Source organism: Anarhichas minor, unplaced genomic scaffold, assembly GCF_050575085.1.
Source record: "Anarhichas minor isolate MPS153535 unplaced genomic scaffold, ASM5057508v1 ptg000004l, whole genome shotgun sequence".
Classification (NCBI taxonomy): domain Eukaryota; kingdom Metazoa; phylum Chordata; class Actinopteri; order Perciformes; family Anarhichadidae; genus Anarhichas; species Anarhichas minor.
Genome location: NW_027466450.1, coordinates 9,787,690 through 9,802,503, shown reverse-complemented (window position 1 = coordinate 9,802,503; position 14,814 = coordinate 9,787,690). Strand labels below are relative to the sequence as shown.

General features: G+C 42.0%; 1 protein-coding gene across 1 annotated transcript in view; it reads right to left on the bottom strand.

Moving 5' to 3' along the window:
• erbb4b (erb-b2 receptor tyrosine kinase 4b) overlaps window positions 1-14,814 on the bottom strand; it is a 259,023-nt gene that overhangs the window by 128,379 nt on the left and 115,830 nt on the right. Inside the window, exon 2 of the mRNA XM_076108782.1 lies at window positions 4,997-5,148. Within this exon, the coding sequence (XP_075964897.1) occupies window positions 4,997-5,148 (152 nt within the window). The remainder of the gene's footprint in view (window positions 1-4,996; window positions 5,149-14,814) is intronic.

The window sequence follows — 14,814 nt, the reverse complement described above, 5'->3', positions numbered from 1 at the left end:
TAACAGTGCATCAACAATTAGGAAGCTGGGGAGGGCACCAATGGTGCCTGAGGGACAAATATGCCAGTCAAGAAGAAGTATGAAGAAAGATGTCAGACGACGACGATGGAGTGCAGGAATAGATGATGCTTTCGAATGCCGTGGGAAATAGCTTGTGAAGCAAGCCAAAGCAATTTCAGAATGTTGCGTTTGGCCCACAGTAAGCCGCACATGAATGACCCATCAAGTGGTAATTGAATAGATGGCAGCACCAATAGTAATGAGTTTCCTTTTTTAACTTTAACATTTCACATATGCACATCAATAAGACTTTAGAATTTATTTTCAATAATCAATAGTGTGTAGAAACATCCTACAATGTTATGCAATTAATTTACCCTTTAACCAGTACATCATCAATGAATGACCGAAGCCTTAAAACCCAACATTATGAAAAAGGTATAAGTTATCACCAAGTATTGTATTTGAATGTGTACTGCTGTTACTTTTATGGTGTCCAACACTTTACAATCAGCCTCTCTCATGATGATAACTTGTTTTCTTCTTGACAGGCACCTAAAGGCAGCATAATGGCTTACAATGGTCACCATTTTTAAACCAGCAGTCAATATTGTGAGTTCAGCTTACAGGTGTGTAGTTAAAGTGCATCAAAATAAATCTGGTGAAGGCAGAAAGATGGACTGACAGTTGGTCATTCATTTATGAACCTGACGCATACACACACTACCACACACACACACACACACACACACTCTCATACAGCCAACACAGCTGGTCACTCCACAGAAGGGTTTTCCGATGTCCTTTGACTGCTAGACCTAGATGGTCATCCTCCTCTGGCAATGCTTTACCAAGTGAGCTACAAACTTTTAGCGATGCAGCAGTTAAGATCATAGACTGTTGCTGTTACTTCCTGCAGTTTTGGGGCGAAGCAAAAAAAAAGGTAGGGAACTTTTTTCCATCGACATGTCCTCCTTTGCATAACCTTCAGCTTGCAAACACTGGTGAACTTGTTATAAAGCCTGTTACATAATGTCTGTGATGGCGCTAGAAAGTGCGTTCTGTTTGTGCAGGGGAACAAAACATGTGAATATGGCCTCTAATGTTTTATTTCAGCACAGAAAAAAGCTCTGGTTGGACCTACTGCACTCTAGCTTTCCTATGTTGCATGAGGTTTTTGAGTTGCTTCCCCCCCACCCCCACCGCCCTCCCTATTAACCATTAATTGGCCCCTTCACATTAAAGCAAAGCGGAGTCAAGGCAACTGGGACTCAAAGAACATAGGAGGTCACTTCTGCTGCCTACATTTCCTCTAAAAGCCACTTTCTCCTGCGCCATGAAAAAATACATATAAGTCAGATTTAGCAGATTTATTGGCATATAGATAACTAGCCAGACATCTTCACTCTCTAATCACCCTTTTTAGTCTCAGATATTACTGCTTACTGGTGCACAGAGTTTTCCATCCTGTACACATCACTGTGGCAGCTGAGAATTGTGTGGGGTCGAGAGAACACTTCACACAAGTGTCATAGAAGGCCACATTAACAGACCACCACCATCATCGTCTAGAAACTCCCTTTAGTAGAGGCGTTGGGGCTTGAGCTTCCACACACACACACACACACACACACACACACACAAAGAAAGATGAAGAGATGACTGTTATCATGCAGCTTCATTTCAATTGTACATTTTAAGGACAATTCTGTAGTTTGCAATGTTGCTGTAATGGACTGCCTTATACTGAAAAATATCCAAAATATTATTTTTCCCAGATTATCATATTGTCAGAAAGGATAGATAAATTAAAAAGAAATAAAGGAAGTGATTAATGTGCTGCAGAGAAGAACAATATAAATGGAAAGCAAAGAAGGCGGTTGTGAAAGAGATATTCTTATCTTATAATGTGCATCTGTAACATAATATATGAATATGCAATGTTAGTTGTCAAGGTCCCTGGCTTCTTTCACATTTCCTCTACCCTTTTCTTTCAAAAATAGCACAAAGGCCTATTGGAATTATTAAATGTTTCATTTGGAAATGACAATTCCATAATTTATTAGCAGCTACAGAGACAGAGGAGGGGAGTCAGTGAATTTGGTGCTGTGCTGCTAAGCGATCTGATCACTGCACTAATATTGGGGGGGAATTACATGTTTACTAATGGTTGCAATTGCAAGACAAACAATCCAATCTGACTGTGGGTTTCTACTGGGACTTGGGAGAGGGGAGGATGAATATTTCATGTGCACAGATCAGTTTGTGAGCACACACGAGGAAGTGACATGAGGGAAAGAAGAGACTCCAAAGTGTGTGTTTGTTCTCCTCTGTGTCCCATTCACAAAACGAAAACATTACACTGACATGTTGAGCAGGGCCCAGCTTGTCATTTCAATTCCTTTACAGAATTTACATTCAGAATGCAAATGTATGTTCGGCTTCTGATACGAGAGAAGGAATTAAAGGAATGAGAATATGGATTTATGAGAGAATTAAACGTCGATGTAAACACTGCGTGTGGTTAAAACTCGCTGTTGTGCTGTTGGTTTGAATGTGCATATGTGAGAGTGTGGGGGGGGGGGGTGAAGCATCCACGCTGAAATGCATTGCGTTATTAATCACGGCGCGAGCGTTGATTCATCTGTCGTGGAGGCAGTTTGGAAGATGGACTCTATTTACTGCTAAAGCTGTTTGAGGGGCTTTGGGAGGCAGCCATCAATCTCTTGGCTATCTAGAAAAGAAAGAGCCAATGCACAGGCATCAGTTTCAATCACCTCCCAGAGACAGGTGGTATGGCACGCTGCTGCACAATAGTTTTTTTCTTCGCTCCTTCACTTCTTCTCTACCTCAAGGTGAAGTTTTTCCCTCCCTGGGGAACCATGTTATTAATGTGTTTTATCATAATAATAATATTCCCTAAAAATACACACTGCACCCTGTCCTCTTGCTCCCTTGCTGTTTGGCACCCTGTGTTCCTAATTAGCATCTTCAATTAACCCATGCTAATTGGCAACCATGGAAAGGTGGAGGAACCTGGCAAGCTAGCGCCACAGGGAGTCGTTTTGTAAATGAGTGGCGGTGTAATATAAAAATAGGCAGGTAAAGCGGGATTGTAGTCAAAAGCACCTTTAACTTCAACTTGTCTTTATGTAATATTAGTTTGCACTGATAAGACGTTGCTAAAAGTGGGAGTGTGAATGTTGTTTTAAAGAACAAATTGGTTCTATGTAGTTAAACAACAATCACCCCCCCCCACACACACACCATCTTTTCATCTGAGTCAGTGGGGCTTATTACCCCTGTGGGGGTCTAATGGTAGCACTTACCATCCATTGCGGCCTCTTTCTCAATATTATCTTGGTTTTGTTTTGCATCGCGGGGGGGGGGGGGGTGGTGGTTGTCAGTATTGCTCTGCACACATTGCAGAACATTTAATGACTCTGTCTTGATGTGCTACTTTGATCAATCTTGATTTTGTTTTAGTTTATACAAATACACAAGAGAAGACGAGCTACCTAATTACTTTTACCTGATGTAAACAAACCATTTTGCCGTACTAACTTCAAGGAGCAAAATATGACAAACCAGAGCATGCTTTATTGTGGGACTCCGCAAGCCTCTGTAGCCCAGTTCATTCACACAGCAATACCTGCCAATGGATGCAGTCAGCACTTTATAGTAACACAGGGGAGCTCCCCAGCCCCCCCTCCCCCCCAGAAAGACTAGAATCAATTGGAGTTGGATGGCGTTAGCTGAACAGAGTGCAGGCAGAATGGTCTAGGGTGGTGTTCTTGAGAAGCGGAAGGCCAACAAAGGTCAACAATAGCAGCTGACTTCACCAAAAAAAAAAAAAAAAACAGGCAGTTTTTATTTCTCTCTCCTGCAGATTTCACAACAGTAACTCCTTCTGACCTCTCATGACCACACTATTACTGCTCTGGCAGCCTGTTTGTATATGAATGCATGTGTCCATCAAACCAAAATGGAGGTAAGCATTCATGCAGGAAAAATCCACCTCAACTGTACTTCCTCAGCATCACAGAACAACTAGTCGCCTCAGCCTCCTCTCATTCATTTACTACATCACACTGCTGCCTACAAACTGCTGAAATGCAGATTACCATGTGTCACATGCACCTGTACCTCTCAAAATATCTGAAACTGTTCTGAAAGGCGGGAATTCATGTTGAGTGCTTCAGCACTTTTCCTTCTCTGTCTGTGAATCACGTTTAATCAAAAAGGAGATTAGACAGATCAAGTTATTTGGGTTGTGATTATTCTCTGCCTCAGATCACAATGGTGTGAGCGTACAATCAGTTAGACACTCTGAGGAGGGAGGAAGTCTGATTACCCCCGATTAGAGCAAAAACTTCCTCGCTTCTTATCATTGACAATGTAGACACGAATCTGAGCGCTGATTGGTTGAAAAGGATCCAAGCACAGGGCATTCTTTCGGCAACAAGGTCACATGAAAAGAGAGTGAGTAAAAAGTTCAAATTTTAAACTTTTTACTCTATGAACGATGCGAGAAGTGGATGTTTGGACGGTTAATCTTAAGTATTCTCGGTTTGTTGTAACCTAAGTTTCTCTGTGCCATGTATTTATAGCCAGGCTATGCACTTATGTGTATGTGAGTCTCTCTATTCATTGTGTCCATCTGGCTAGCTAAGTGCTGCCGCTCTGTGCTCATACAGAGGTTACCACTGATAATGCTGTCCCAAGTCATAAAGTAATCGCAGGAGCGTAGAACCCACCCTCCGGTTCCCTCTCAGGTAAACTCTATTAGCTTCTATTAGCACTGTTTCAGTTGTTTGCACTGTTCGTGCTGTTAGCACTATTAGCTGCTAGCTAAGCTGTCTCCATGTTGAGAGCCGTGTGGAGGCAATACATATGCTCTGAATCATCCAATCACCAGCCTGACAAGTCAAGAATGTTGGGCATGTACAAGTTCAATTCACAACCAGTTTCCTGTATTCTTTTGTGTTGTCCTTACTCTGAGGAAGGTGAGGTCCCGACTGCGGTCGATGCTTGTGATCTCAAGGTTGCCCATTACGACTTCACAGTTCTCGTAGTATTTCCTCAAGGTGCGATACTGCTGCTCCAGGTCCGACAGGGTGCTCAGCTTGTTCTCTGTACCAGCACATACTAGGGAAATAAGGGCACAGAGGGATAAGTGTTACTACAGAAAACAAACACACACACACACACACACACACACACACACACACACACACACACACACACACACACACGCACACACACACACACAGAGAGAGAGACAGACAGGGTGCAACTCTATTTTTCCCAGTTTTCACTGGGAAAAAAGCTTGAATGTTGTACAAACTGCAGTACTGGTAACCTTGATATGATTTTCCTATGAAATTAATGAACAGCAACTGAAGGGATTTTATATACAAAAAAGCTGGTTTGTGTTTTTATGTGCCAGACTTGGTGCAATAATCATCAGAGACAATGTAGTGTAAACAGGAGCCCATGGACAGTGAGCTGTAGCACCTGCTCAGCTGGCCTGGTCATGTAAGACCGGAAAGTCACTGGACCTCACTGCACCCTAACCACACCTCATATCACCCATTGGGGCACACAGAGCACACGGAAGCTCTTCAGCTGCTAGCTGTGCTGCTCATTTCACAAGTAACACCCCCCCCACCCAAACCTCATGACGTCACAATCTGTCCAATCAGCGGTTGCTGCCCACTCTAGCTATGTGTGCATAGATTTAGATGGCGAAATAAAAAAGCACATAAATCCAAAAAAACAGCTTTGTGTAAACACCAAAACAACAATCCCCCAACAACCCCCTGCAATCGACCGAGATTAGATTGAAGCCTACATTGAAAGTGTCCTTCTGGACTTCAAACACAAGCCACGTTGACAGCATTACGTGCCCCGACTCTATTAATCCAAGCATATTTTGTAACGCCGCTGAATTGCAGCCAACTTTAAGACGTAGACACTGACATTTGTTCTTTCGAAGCATAATAGTGTAGTTTCATTTGCATTGCCATGCGCGGTGTGGTTTCTTCCACCTGCACCCTCTGGATGACAGAGGAGCCATCGGTGTGAAGGAGGGGTGGCAGGTCCTTCCCTGAGTCTTGTCACACTGTCACCCATGAGCGGTTACCTCTCTCTCTCTGAACACCTTCACCCTGAAAGATCTTTACTGACGCTTTGCATTTTAATCCAAGATCCCTTACATACCCTATAATATACATTAAACTTTCCCTTTTTATACCATATACCCCCTCAATTCAATAGGGGGTAAGCAATAAGCAATAAACTAAGCCAAACTCATTTACCCTTTATCTCCATACAGTCAGTCTGTGGCAAAATGTTTCTATTCTAGTTCCTACTTACTCCCCATCAATACACCACAGACACGTATGGGGAAAAGAGGATTTAGCCTCAAGGCAATACAAGCTGTAATGACAAATGGAATTGTGTTCAAACACTTCCACATCTAAGCAGATATCAGATAAGTGGAACTATTCCATTGTGACCTGGACAATACCCGTACAAGCTTGTGGTGATTAGCCAGGTTGCACATAGCATAACGTGCTACTAAGGAATGATATATGACAGACCTGGGTGTTTTCAATAACAGTTAGCGTAGGCTTGAGGGGAGAAGGGCGGAGGGTGAGGTGGGGGTCATAAAGCGAGGATAGGTGTAATAAACTGTTATTGCACCCTTGGGGCAGGGTACCGAGATCAGAGGAATGGGGCATTGTGGCATGCGGCGTCTGGTGGAATTTATACCAATATGCTTCCTCAAGCGTGCATTCAGGAAGCCTGCTGACTTTGGAAACCTGTCTGGATGGGAAATCTAAAGGCTTTTGTTTTTCTCTCCATTAGTGTTATCTAATGAAACACTATGAAATCCTATAGCTCTGCATGAGCCTGAGAAGGCGCTGACTGCCCAGTGAACCACAACAAAACCATCTGTGCAGCAGCATGTAGCGTATAGGAAGTGTGAACTGTTGCAGAGCTGTCGGTGATCATTCTGGTGATACGTCTGCATGTGCACGAGCATGGGCCGGCCGTAAATAATAGACCACAGAATGTAGCTCCCCTCTCTCACTGCATGATCAAATCAATTTGTCTTCATGCTCAATATGTAACACCTGAGCCTGTACATTACAGTAAAGGTTGTAGAAAACACAGCCTCTGCTCTTTATGTTGGTGCAGCCTGCCTACCCAGGAGGAGATGCTATAAGACACTGAGTTGTCGACTGTTTAACATACTGCCTATGATGCGGGAATAGACTGCGAGAACAGATGAATCTTCACATTGCTTAAAAACCTACGGCCGCTCAATAAAAGAGAATCCATCTCATCGGTTTGATGGATTTCAGTCCCGGGCACACTTAAAGCAGAGAAAGCCAATGAGGTTCATTCTCTCTATTCCATATATAACGTATATTTTTGCCAGTGTGAGTAAATTGATTTAATTTATTTGCAGGGAATTTCATCTCAGAAGTGATGGATTAAGGCAATGAATCATAATAATTCAGGATTTTCCAATAAATGTAATTAGTGAGAAGATTATAAATTGATGGGTGGAAATTCATATCTGGATCAATTTGTATGGTCTAGAAGGGAGTTTAGTTTAGTTTTGTTCCGCAATGCTTTAAAATAGGCAGTGAGATTGTGAGTAAGCTTGTTTATCCCCTCATTACTTGTTTATCCCCTCATTACTAGAACAAACATATTGTAATATACACGTACCACGTGTTAGTGGGCACAGACAGACAGACGCCAGCCTTATCTCCATTGAATATGACAAAGAAAATAAACTCTCTCTTTCTCTATTCTGCATCCATTTATCCTTCTCTCACAAGTCAGTCACAAACTTTCTGAGGGACAGATGGGTTGATAGCTGGTTTTAAATGGCTTTCATGCAGCCCCCATGCGTCTCCAACAGACAACCACCAGACAAGACCAGAATGCATCTATCACGGTCTCTGACACAATCGCAGTGTCACTGACAGATATAGAGGGAATGCAAACAGTGAGCTCTCTACATAAAACACAAAATAGAAAAGAAAAAAAAAACGTTTAAATGTTTGCGCAGACTGAAAAGCCCCTGAGCCTCATTTTCATCCATTTTTTTCTTTTCTTATAAATATCCTCATCAGGATTAAGTTGGCACTCCACTGCTGTGGTTCCTGCTCCTTGCCCAAGTCATTTCATAGGTAGTGCACACAACAACTTCATCAATAGTGCCTTGTGCGATTATTGAATGCCTATAAAGCTGGCGAGTCTCAGAGGTTTATAGGCTCCTGCCAGGGAAGCCGGCAAAAGGTCACGCCAATAGCCAGTAACTGACTGAATTAAATAAAGTTGCAAATGTCACTTCCATAAGTAAACACTCTCAATAGCTGAGCTTGGCTAACGTGCCTTGAATAAACAGGGGGGACCTTGTAGAAGTTGCACTCAAACACTGCCTCTCACAGGACACAAATTACTACGTTTTCTGTCATCGAAAATAAAAAGTGTTACATTTGAGGTCAGAGCTGTCCTTTGTCCCGTAATGTCCCCCAGATGAGCTTTTCTGGCTAAGTATGAGTTGCAAGCCACTGCTTCTGATGGTAATCATGGCCCAGATTATTGTCCATCTGCTGAGCGGCTTAATAAGCATCAGAAACAGTAACTAGATGAGTGTTCGTGATGACGGCACGGTCCAGTAGCGCTAACCTCTCACTGCCCTCTGAGCTCTGGTCACCTACCAACAACGCTGTCGCTGTCTCCATATGGTCGACCATAAATTAGCATTCATCCCATCGCTGGTGCACACAGGACCAAAACCTTGTGGGAGTTTTCAGTAGAGGAATTCTTGCAGCTGCCTGCGTGCACCCTTTTGCTAACAGATTGATTACAGTACATGTATCTGATATATTTTGAAATTTGACTAACAATTGGTCCATGGGTATATGATCAGTACATGTACGGTATTGTTTAGTCTCACCGTCCTCATTAACCCTCATTCCTGCAGCAGGCTCTCGTCAGCAGGGCTCTACTCTATTAGAACTGTGAGTATAAAAGACCTAACAACACAGGGGAAGTAAAAAGCAATATGAGATTTCTAAAAACAGAGTATAACGCATGTAAATATATGCATAAGCACTCTGTGGGAAGTGGGTAAACATGTATTTACCTTCCATAACATCCCTGTATTGAACTGCAGTCCATTTCAAACATCTTTTTTACTTAGAAATATTATTTTTTTGTCAATCTAAATAGCTATTTACACTCTCATTCATTCTCTCTGATGTTTGGTGTGACCGAGTGCTCAGTGATACTATAGCTGTCGCGGAGAAAGCCCGGTGTTGCCGGAGGGAAAACAGATGGAGGGAGTGGAGGTTTTAAATGGAAGGATGCAAACAGTAATCAGGCCGCTAATAAAACACAACTGTAACCTATATGTCTGTCTGTCTGTGTGTTATGTTTGTTGTCAGTGCTGATGTTGGTTACTGTTGCTATTAAAGAAATAAATGAACTGCCATGTAACAAAGTGTAGCTCGGTATGCATATTTCATACATTTGGATATGACGATTCAGGAAATATCTAATATTTTTGTGGACAAACTCAAGATGGAATTTCAAATTGTATGTCTTTATTTGAACACATCGTATGTTTAATTCAGTGGTCCAGGGAGTTCCCAAGATTTTTTCATTTGTTTCTGTATTTACTGTGGGGAAACCGGTCAGTCCAAAGCCTAGAAAGTTTGAATGGCTGCACCCTTATTCTCACACTATCGTGCTCTCTGTAGCTCTGTACGATTTAAACTTGTCTCCAGACAAGAGAAATATATCCAAGTCACAGGGGAGTGATTGGCTGACACCGACATACACCTCATTACCCCAAATGCTCTTGCTGCTTCTCCTTGACTGAATGCACTGCTGACAGTAGGTCTAGTGAAAAGCCTTTTGGACACTACACTGGCCAGTACATGCATGGATGTGTGTGTGTGTGTGTGTGTGTGTGTGAGTATGCGGTGTCCACATGTGCAAGCAAGACCCTCAGTTTTGACTTACCCTCCAAACACAGACGTGTATTGACCAGGCTAAATAAATTTAAAGAAAACAGTTTACTTTGCACGTTTTACTCTTTGTTTATGATTCTACTTAATTGATTTTAGATTAATTAGCCTTTCTGGTAAAAGCACTATAGCCTGTTTTTAATGCTCTTTGGCAGTCGTCAGCAATGTGAGTTTTAAAAAATGTAACTAAATGTAAGTATTAAAGTACAAACCGTAGTGAAACTGCGGGCTAAAGATGCAGCAGAGCCTGTAACGTAAACACCGTGGACTTGAACTCATTATTTTTTTTATTATGAAATCATATAAATTGATTTAGCTAGATATGTGGTAATAGCAGGGATGACAGAAGGTGTTGTTCAACATGCATTGTGGAGCCTTAGATTCCTCCCATTGTGTGATTTTGAATTGATATCAATGATAGTGGGAGGAAGGAAGAAGAGAGGGTTGAACTGTTGAGTTATGTCGATGAGAAGATGAAGGGTGGAGTATCTCAAACATATGTCAAACATTATACCAATTATGCTACTTAATTGAGATGCTGATAATAAGACAATATCACAAGACATATCATTTATGGTGCATTCTAAAACTAAATAGCACCAAAAGCACCTTCATCATTTTCTCCAGAGCCCTCATGATCAAGGAAGTGGGTGGACATATTCTTTGGATGGAGGAATCGTTGTCTCCTCCAGCAAAGTTTGAAGCAAGCAATGAAGGACCTTCCAGAGTGGCTCTGGATGGTGCTCTACAGGTACGCCCAACACTTTTGGTGTGCATGATAGAGTCTGTTTAACCTCCTTGATGATGGAGCCGATCATGCCTCTCAGTAAGCAGCTTCATGACAAGTTTAGCTTGTTGCCCAGAGAGCAATTGTTGACCCTCTTGTCAGGCACCTGTATTCCCTCCTCCTGAAATTTTACTGCCAAGTATTTTGATTAAATATCATGCCAGGAAGTTTGGCATGCCAGCTTCTCTCACTACGACTTCCCGAGAGAGCTCTTACAGCTCAGCCAACTACAACGAGAACCTCACAGCTGACTTTGGTGGTGTTGCTCGCAGTGTTAACACCGCAGGATGAATGGTAGACCAGGGCTACTAGGACATTATGCTTTGGATCATCTTTACTAAAACATGGTTGGACTTAATTCTCCTTAGAGACTGGAAAGTATCTTTTTTTTAGTTTTGAAACATTAATCAAGTATGCTCAGTTATGGTTTTGCCAGCATGTTTCTCAACGCCTATATTAATCAATACAGTACCACAGGAAATCTAAAGACAGTCAGCTTTTCAGTCTGGCTTTTTGGTTGGTTTATTACAACTTCAGGAGATCACAGTGAAGACAACAGAGGATCAGGAAAGTCACACAGCCTGTGTCGAAAACTCCCAACAGAAGAGTGATTTGCACTCCACATGTTAATAAACCAGTTTTAGACTGAAATGTTTGTGTGCAAGCACCATACAGTGAATGCATGTGTGTCTGTGCACGTATCTGCACATGTGCATTCGAGGCTATGCATATGAATACTGTATTAGATGGCAGACTGACTTTCCTTGAGCTTCAGGCATAGCCTCTCCGATCACAGACAGCTTTTTAAGTTTTCCCAGGGAGGCCTTGCCTTTGCTCTTGCAGTCTCAGAAGCTCCTTGGTAACACAGGTGGAATTAAATGTATGCTCTTTATATGCTAATAGTAGAAACAGTAAACCCCTGAGGTGGTTCATATTCCAGTAGTCTGCAAAAGAGAGACTGTAGATCGGCTGAGCAATGGGGTCAAACGATCAGCTCACATCCTAAATTGGTGTGCAAGTGTGCACACTTGTGCATGTGTGTGAAAGAGAGAGAATACTTGGTGTATGTGTGGTGGCTGTGAGCTATTCTTTTTCCAGCAACCTGCTGGCAAACTTGACTGGACCTTAGGGGGCAATCATGCACACATACACAATGCAGCTATTTAGAGATCAAATTTGTTTTAGTTTTTTTTTACGATTTAGACTCACGGGCGTCCACATAAATCATGGGAAAGCAGAACTAAACGATACCTCTGGGTGCCTTACATCGACAGAAGGCTAAGAAATATAAAAGGAAAGAAAATTACCTTTAACTTAACATACACTTACAAACACTGTCAAACTACACACACAAACATACTCACAGACAAACATACTCACTTTAGAATTAAAGCATCGGCCCTGTGTTCAAACTCTTGTAACAATCTGCCTATCTATAATTATCTCACAAGCAAAAGCCTGTGCCGATGGCTTTAAGGGATAATTATTTTTGACTTTTAGAAGAGCAACTTCTTCCTATTTCTTTTCCTTTATTTAATAAAGCAACATTTTTGCCAAATCGTATGAGTGGCACAGAATGTAAAATGCAGGGTTCAATCCAAAAGCCAGTGTTCTCACAAATGGTTTCATTTTATTACAGAAACTACAGTAAAGACTCGTTGATGTTAAAATATTACATGCACAACTTTTAACATCTGACTTTGTCTTTGTCTCCTCTCATCTCCTTTCAGTTTTGACCCCTATTTTTCCATCTCCTTCAATTTCGATCTTTTTTTATTTAAGGATTTAGTGCACAACTTCATTTATATTCTCAACTAGTCACACTGTATTATTAATCCCAATCAGTTCAGTGGGTAGGATATACCGTATACCGGGGGTCAGTTGCAAGCCGTGCATTTTATACCTGGGCCTTCTGTGCTGTCCTACTGAGCTACTGTTATTTGTTTCTATTGGTGTAATAATACACGTATTCGTATTAAACCGTTTGGTACGAGGCTTACGAACCGAACAATACGTTTGAATAATACTAGTGCATTTGGAAAATGCAGAAGCTTAAATTGTGGGAAATATAATGTTTCCGGTGGACTGCGCTCACAACAGACAACAGGCTGTGTGACCTTTTGAATCCGGAACAATAACAAAAAAACGTTCCAGCAAGAAGCCGGCGAAACGCAAACGCCGGCCGGCGAAACGCAAACACAAGCTGCTGTATCCAGGACAGGAAAAGTCTTAACTTCATGCACTTTCTCTACAACTCCTTACTTCACATTCATACACAGTCACATTCACAGCAGGAGCAGTATCTGCTACTGTTTTGCCACTGAACAGCTCCACGGGGGCAAAGCACACTGCTATAAGGCTCCTCAAGGGTAGTTGTTGGGGAGTGGGGGAGTGCAACTCCCATACTTTTCTCACAAAAAATTTTTTTTTCCAACAAGTCTGGAGATAGGAATCACTGACCTTCCATCTGCAATGCAGCTTCTCTTGCCTCTGGGCTTCCACCACTTCCCCCTTCCCATCCCTTTCTCTCTCTCTCTCTCTCTCTCTCTCTCTTTGTCTTCCGTAATTCAGGCCCAGGTGTTGGAATCCATTCTAGCCCCCATTCTAGGAGTGAGTGAAATCCGTTCTGATAGTTTTTCTTTTTTACACAGCATCTGGGACAACACTATCAGTTAAGCCAGCAGGCCAGTCAAAGTGTTGCTTCATATCCTTCATGCCTCCAGTGCATCCCGGTTTCCAGCCCCCATGTGTGGTCCTACCCATGAATCTTAATATTGTACCCAAACAGTTGCCATCAATTATCCTGGCTGCTACTGCTAACTCTTCCCCTGCCTCCCATTTTTCCCCATTAAAAAGAGCCTTTTTTCGTCCTCGCTGCGATGGAATTGCCTCGCACGCTTACCCAGGAAATGACTTTTTAGCAGTCTTGCGGACCTGGGGCTTTCCACAGGTGGAATGGATGCATGTGTGTGTGTGTTTCTGTGTTTATTGTACATGTGCCCGCGAGCATATATGTTTCTCTGTGTGAGTCAATTTCCTTGCAACATAAAATGTTTACAGAAAGCTTACCAGGCAGGAGAGAGCTCATCAGGCCGTGTAACATCAAGACAGAAAATGAAATGAAATCGAAATCATACGGATAAATATTACGGAAAATTCAAAGACTCATTCAATGGCGACAGGATTTAACCAGAACTAGGAGTGGTCGAAGCAATCATTTGCTGTAAGAGTTGTTTAGCTATAGTCATAGGAGTTGATCCAGGTGGTAACATTCCAAATCAGTTCACTGGATGATTTTCAAGTTATTTAAAGATGTTAGGCAAGGCAAATAAACCCTGGCATTAATCACACGTTTAAGAAATACAACATGTTTGAGGACGACGAGATATAGTTTATTTCCTTCTGCTTGTGATGTTTGCTTCTTGGCAACATCACAATGGTCACTTATTGGGGAGAGGGACTTCAACATCACTTGTCTGCTATACCGATAACTGTGTAGGCCTACCTAAACATCACTACCTCAGCACCTTGCATACAAATATATAGATTCCCCATATGTATAAAGGCTTCATTTTCTCCACCCAACAGAACAAAATCTCCAGATGAAGCTCTTCATCAGTTTAAATCTTCTATTGAAATGAACTGAACTTTCTATTAAGTTTTTAAATGTGAGTGTTTTCTGTCACGTTTGTCATACTCCAGTCAATGTCAAAACATTTCAGAAGGAGCCCTTCTACAATTAGAGGATGAACAAAGAGTTCCCCTCATAAAGAAGAGGAAGAAAAGAAAATCTGGCAACTCTGTGCACCAACAATTAATTATACTTATTTTGCAGCTAGAATACATGTCTTCTTCAACAAGCAGACATCTCTGGGTATCTGTCTTTTCTCAGCCTGTCAGATGTGACACTGTTTGTCATTCAGGGGACTGCATGTCACATGCAACAGACATGTCTAAAGCTGTCAA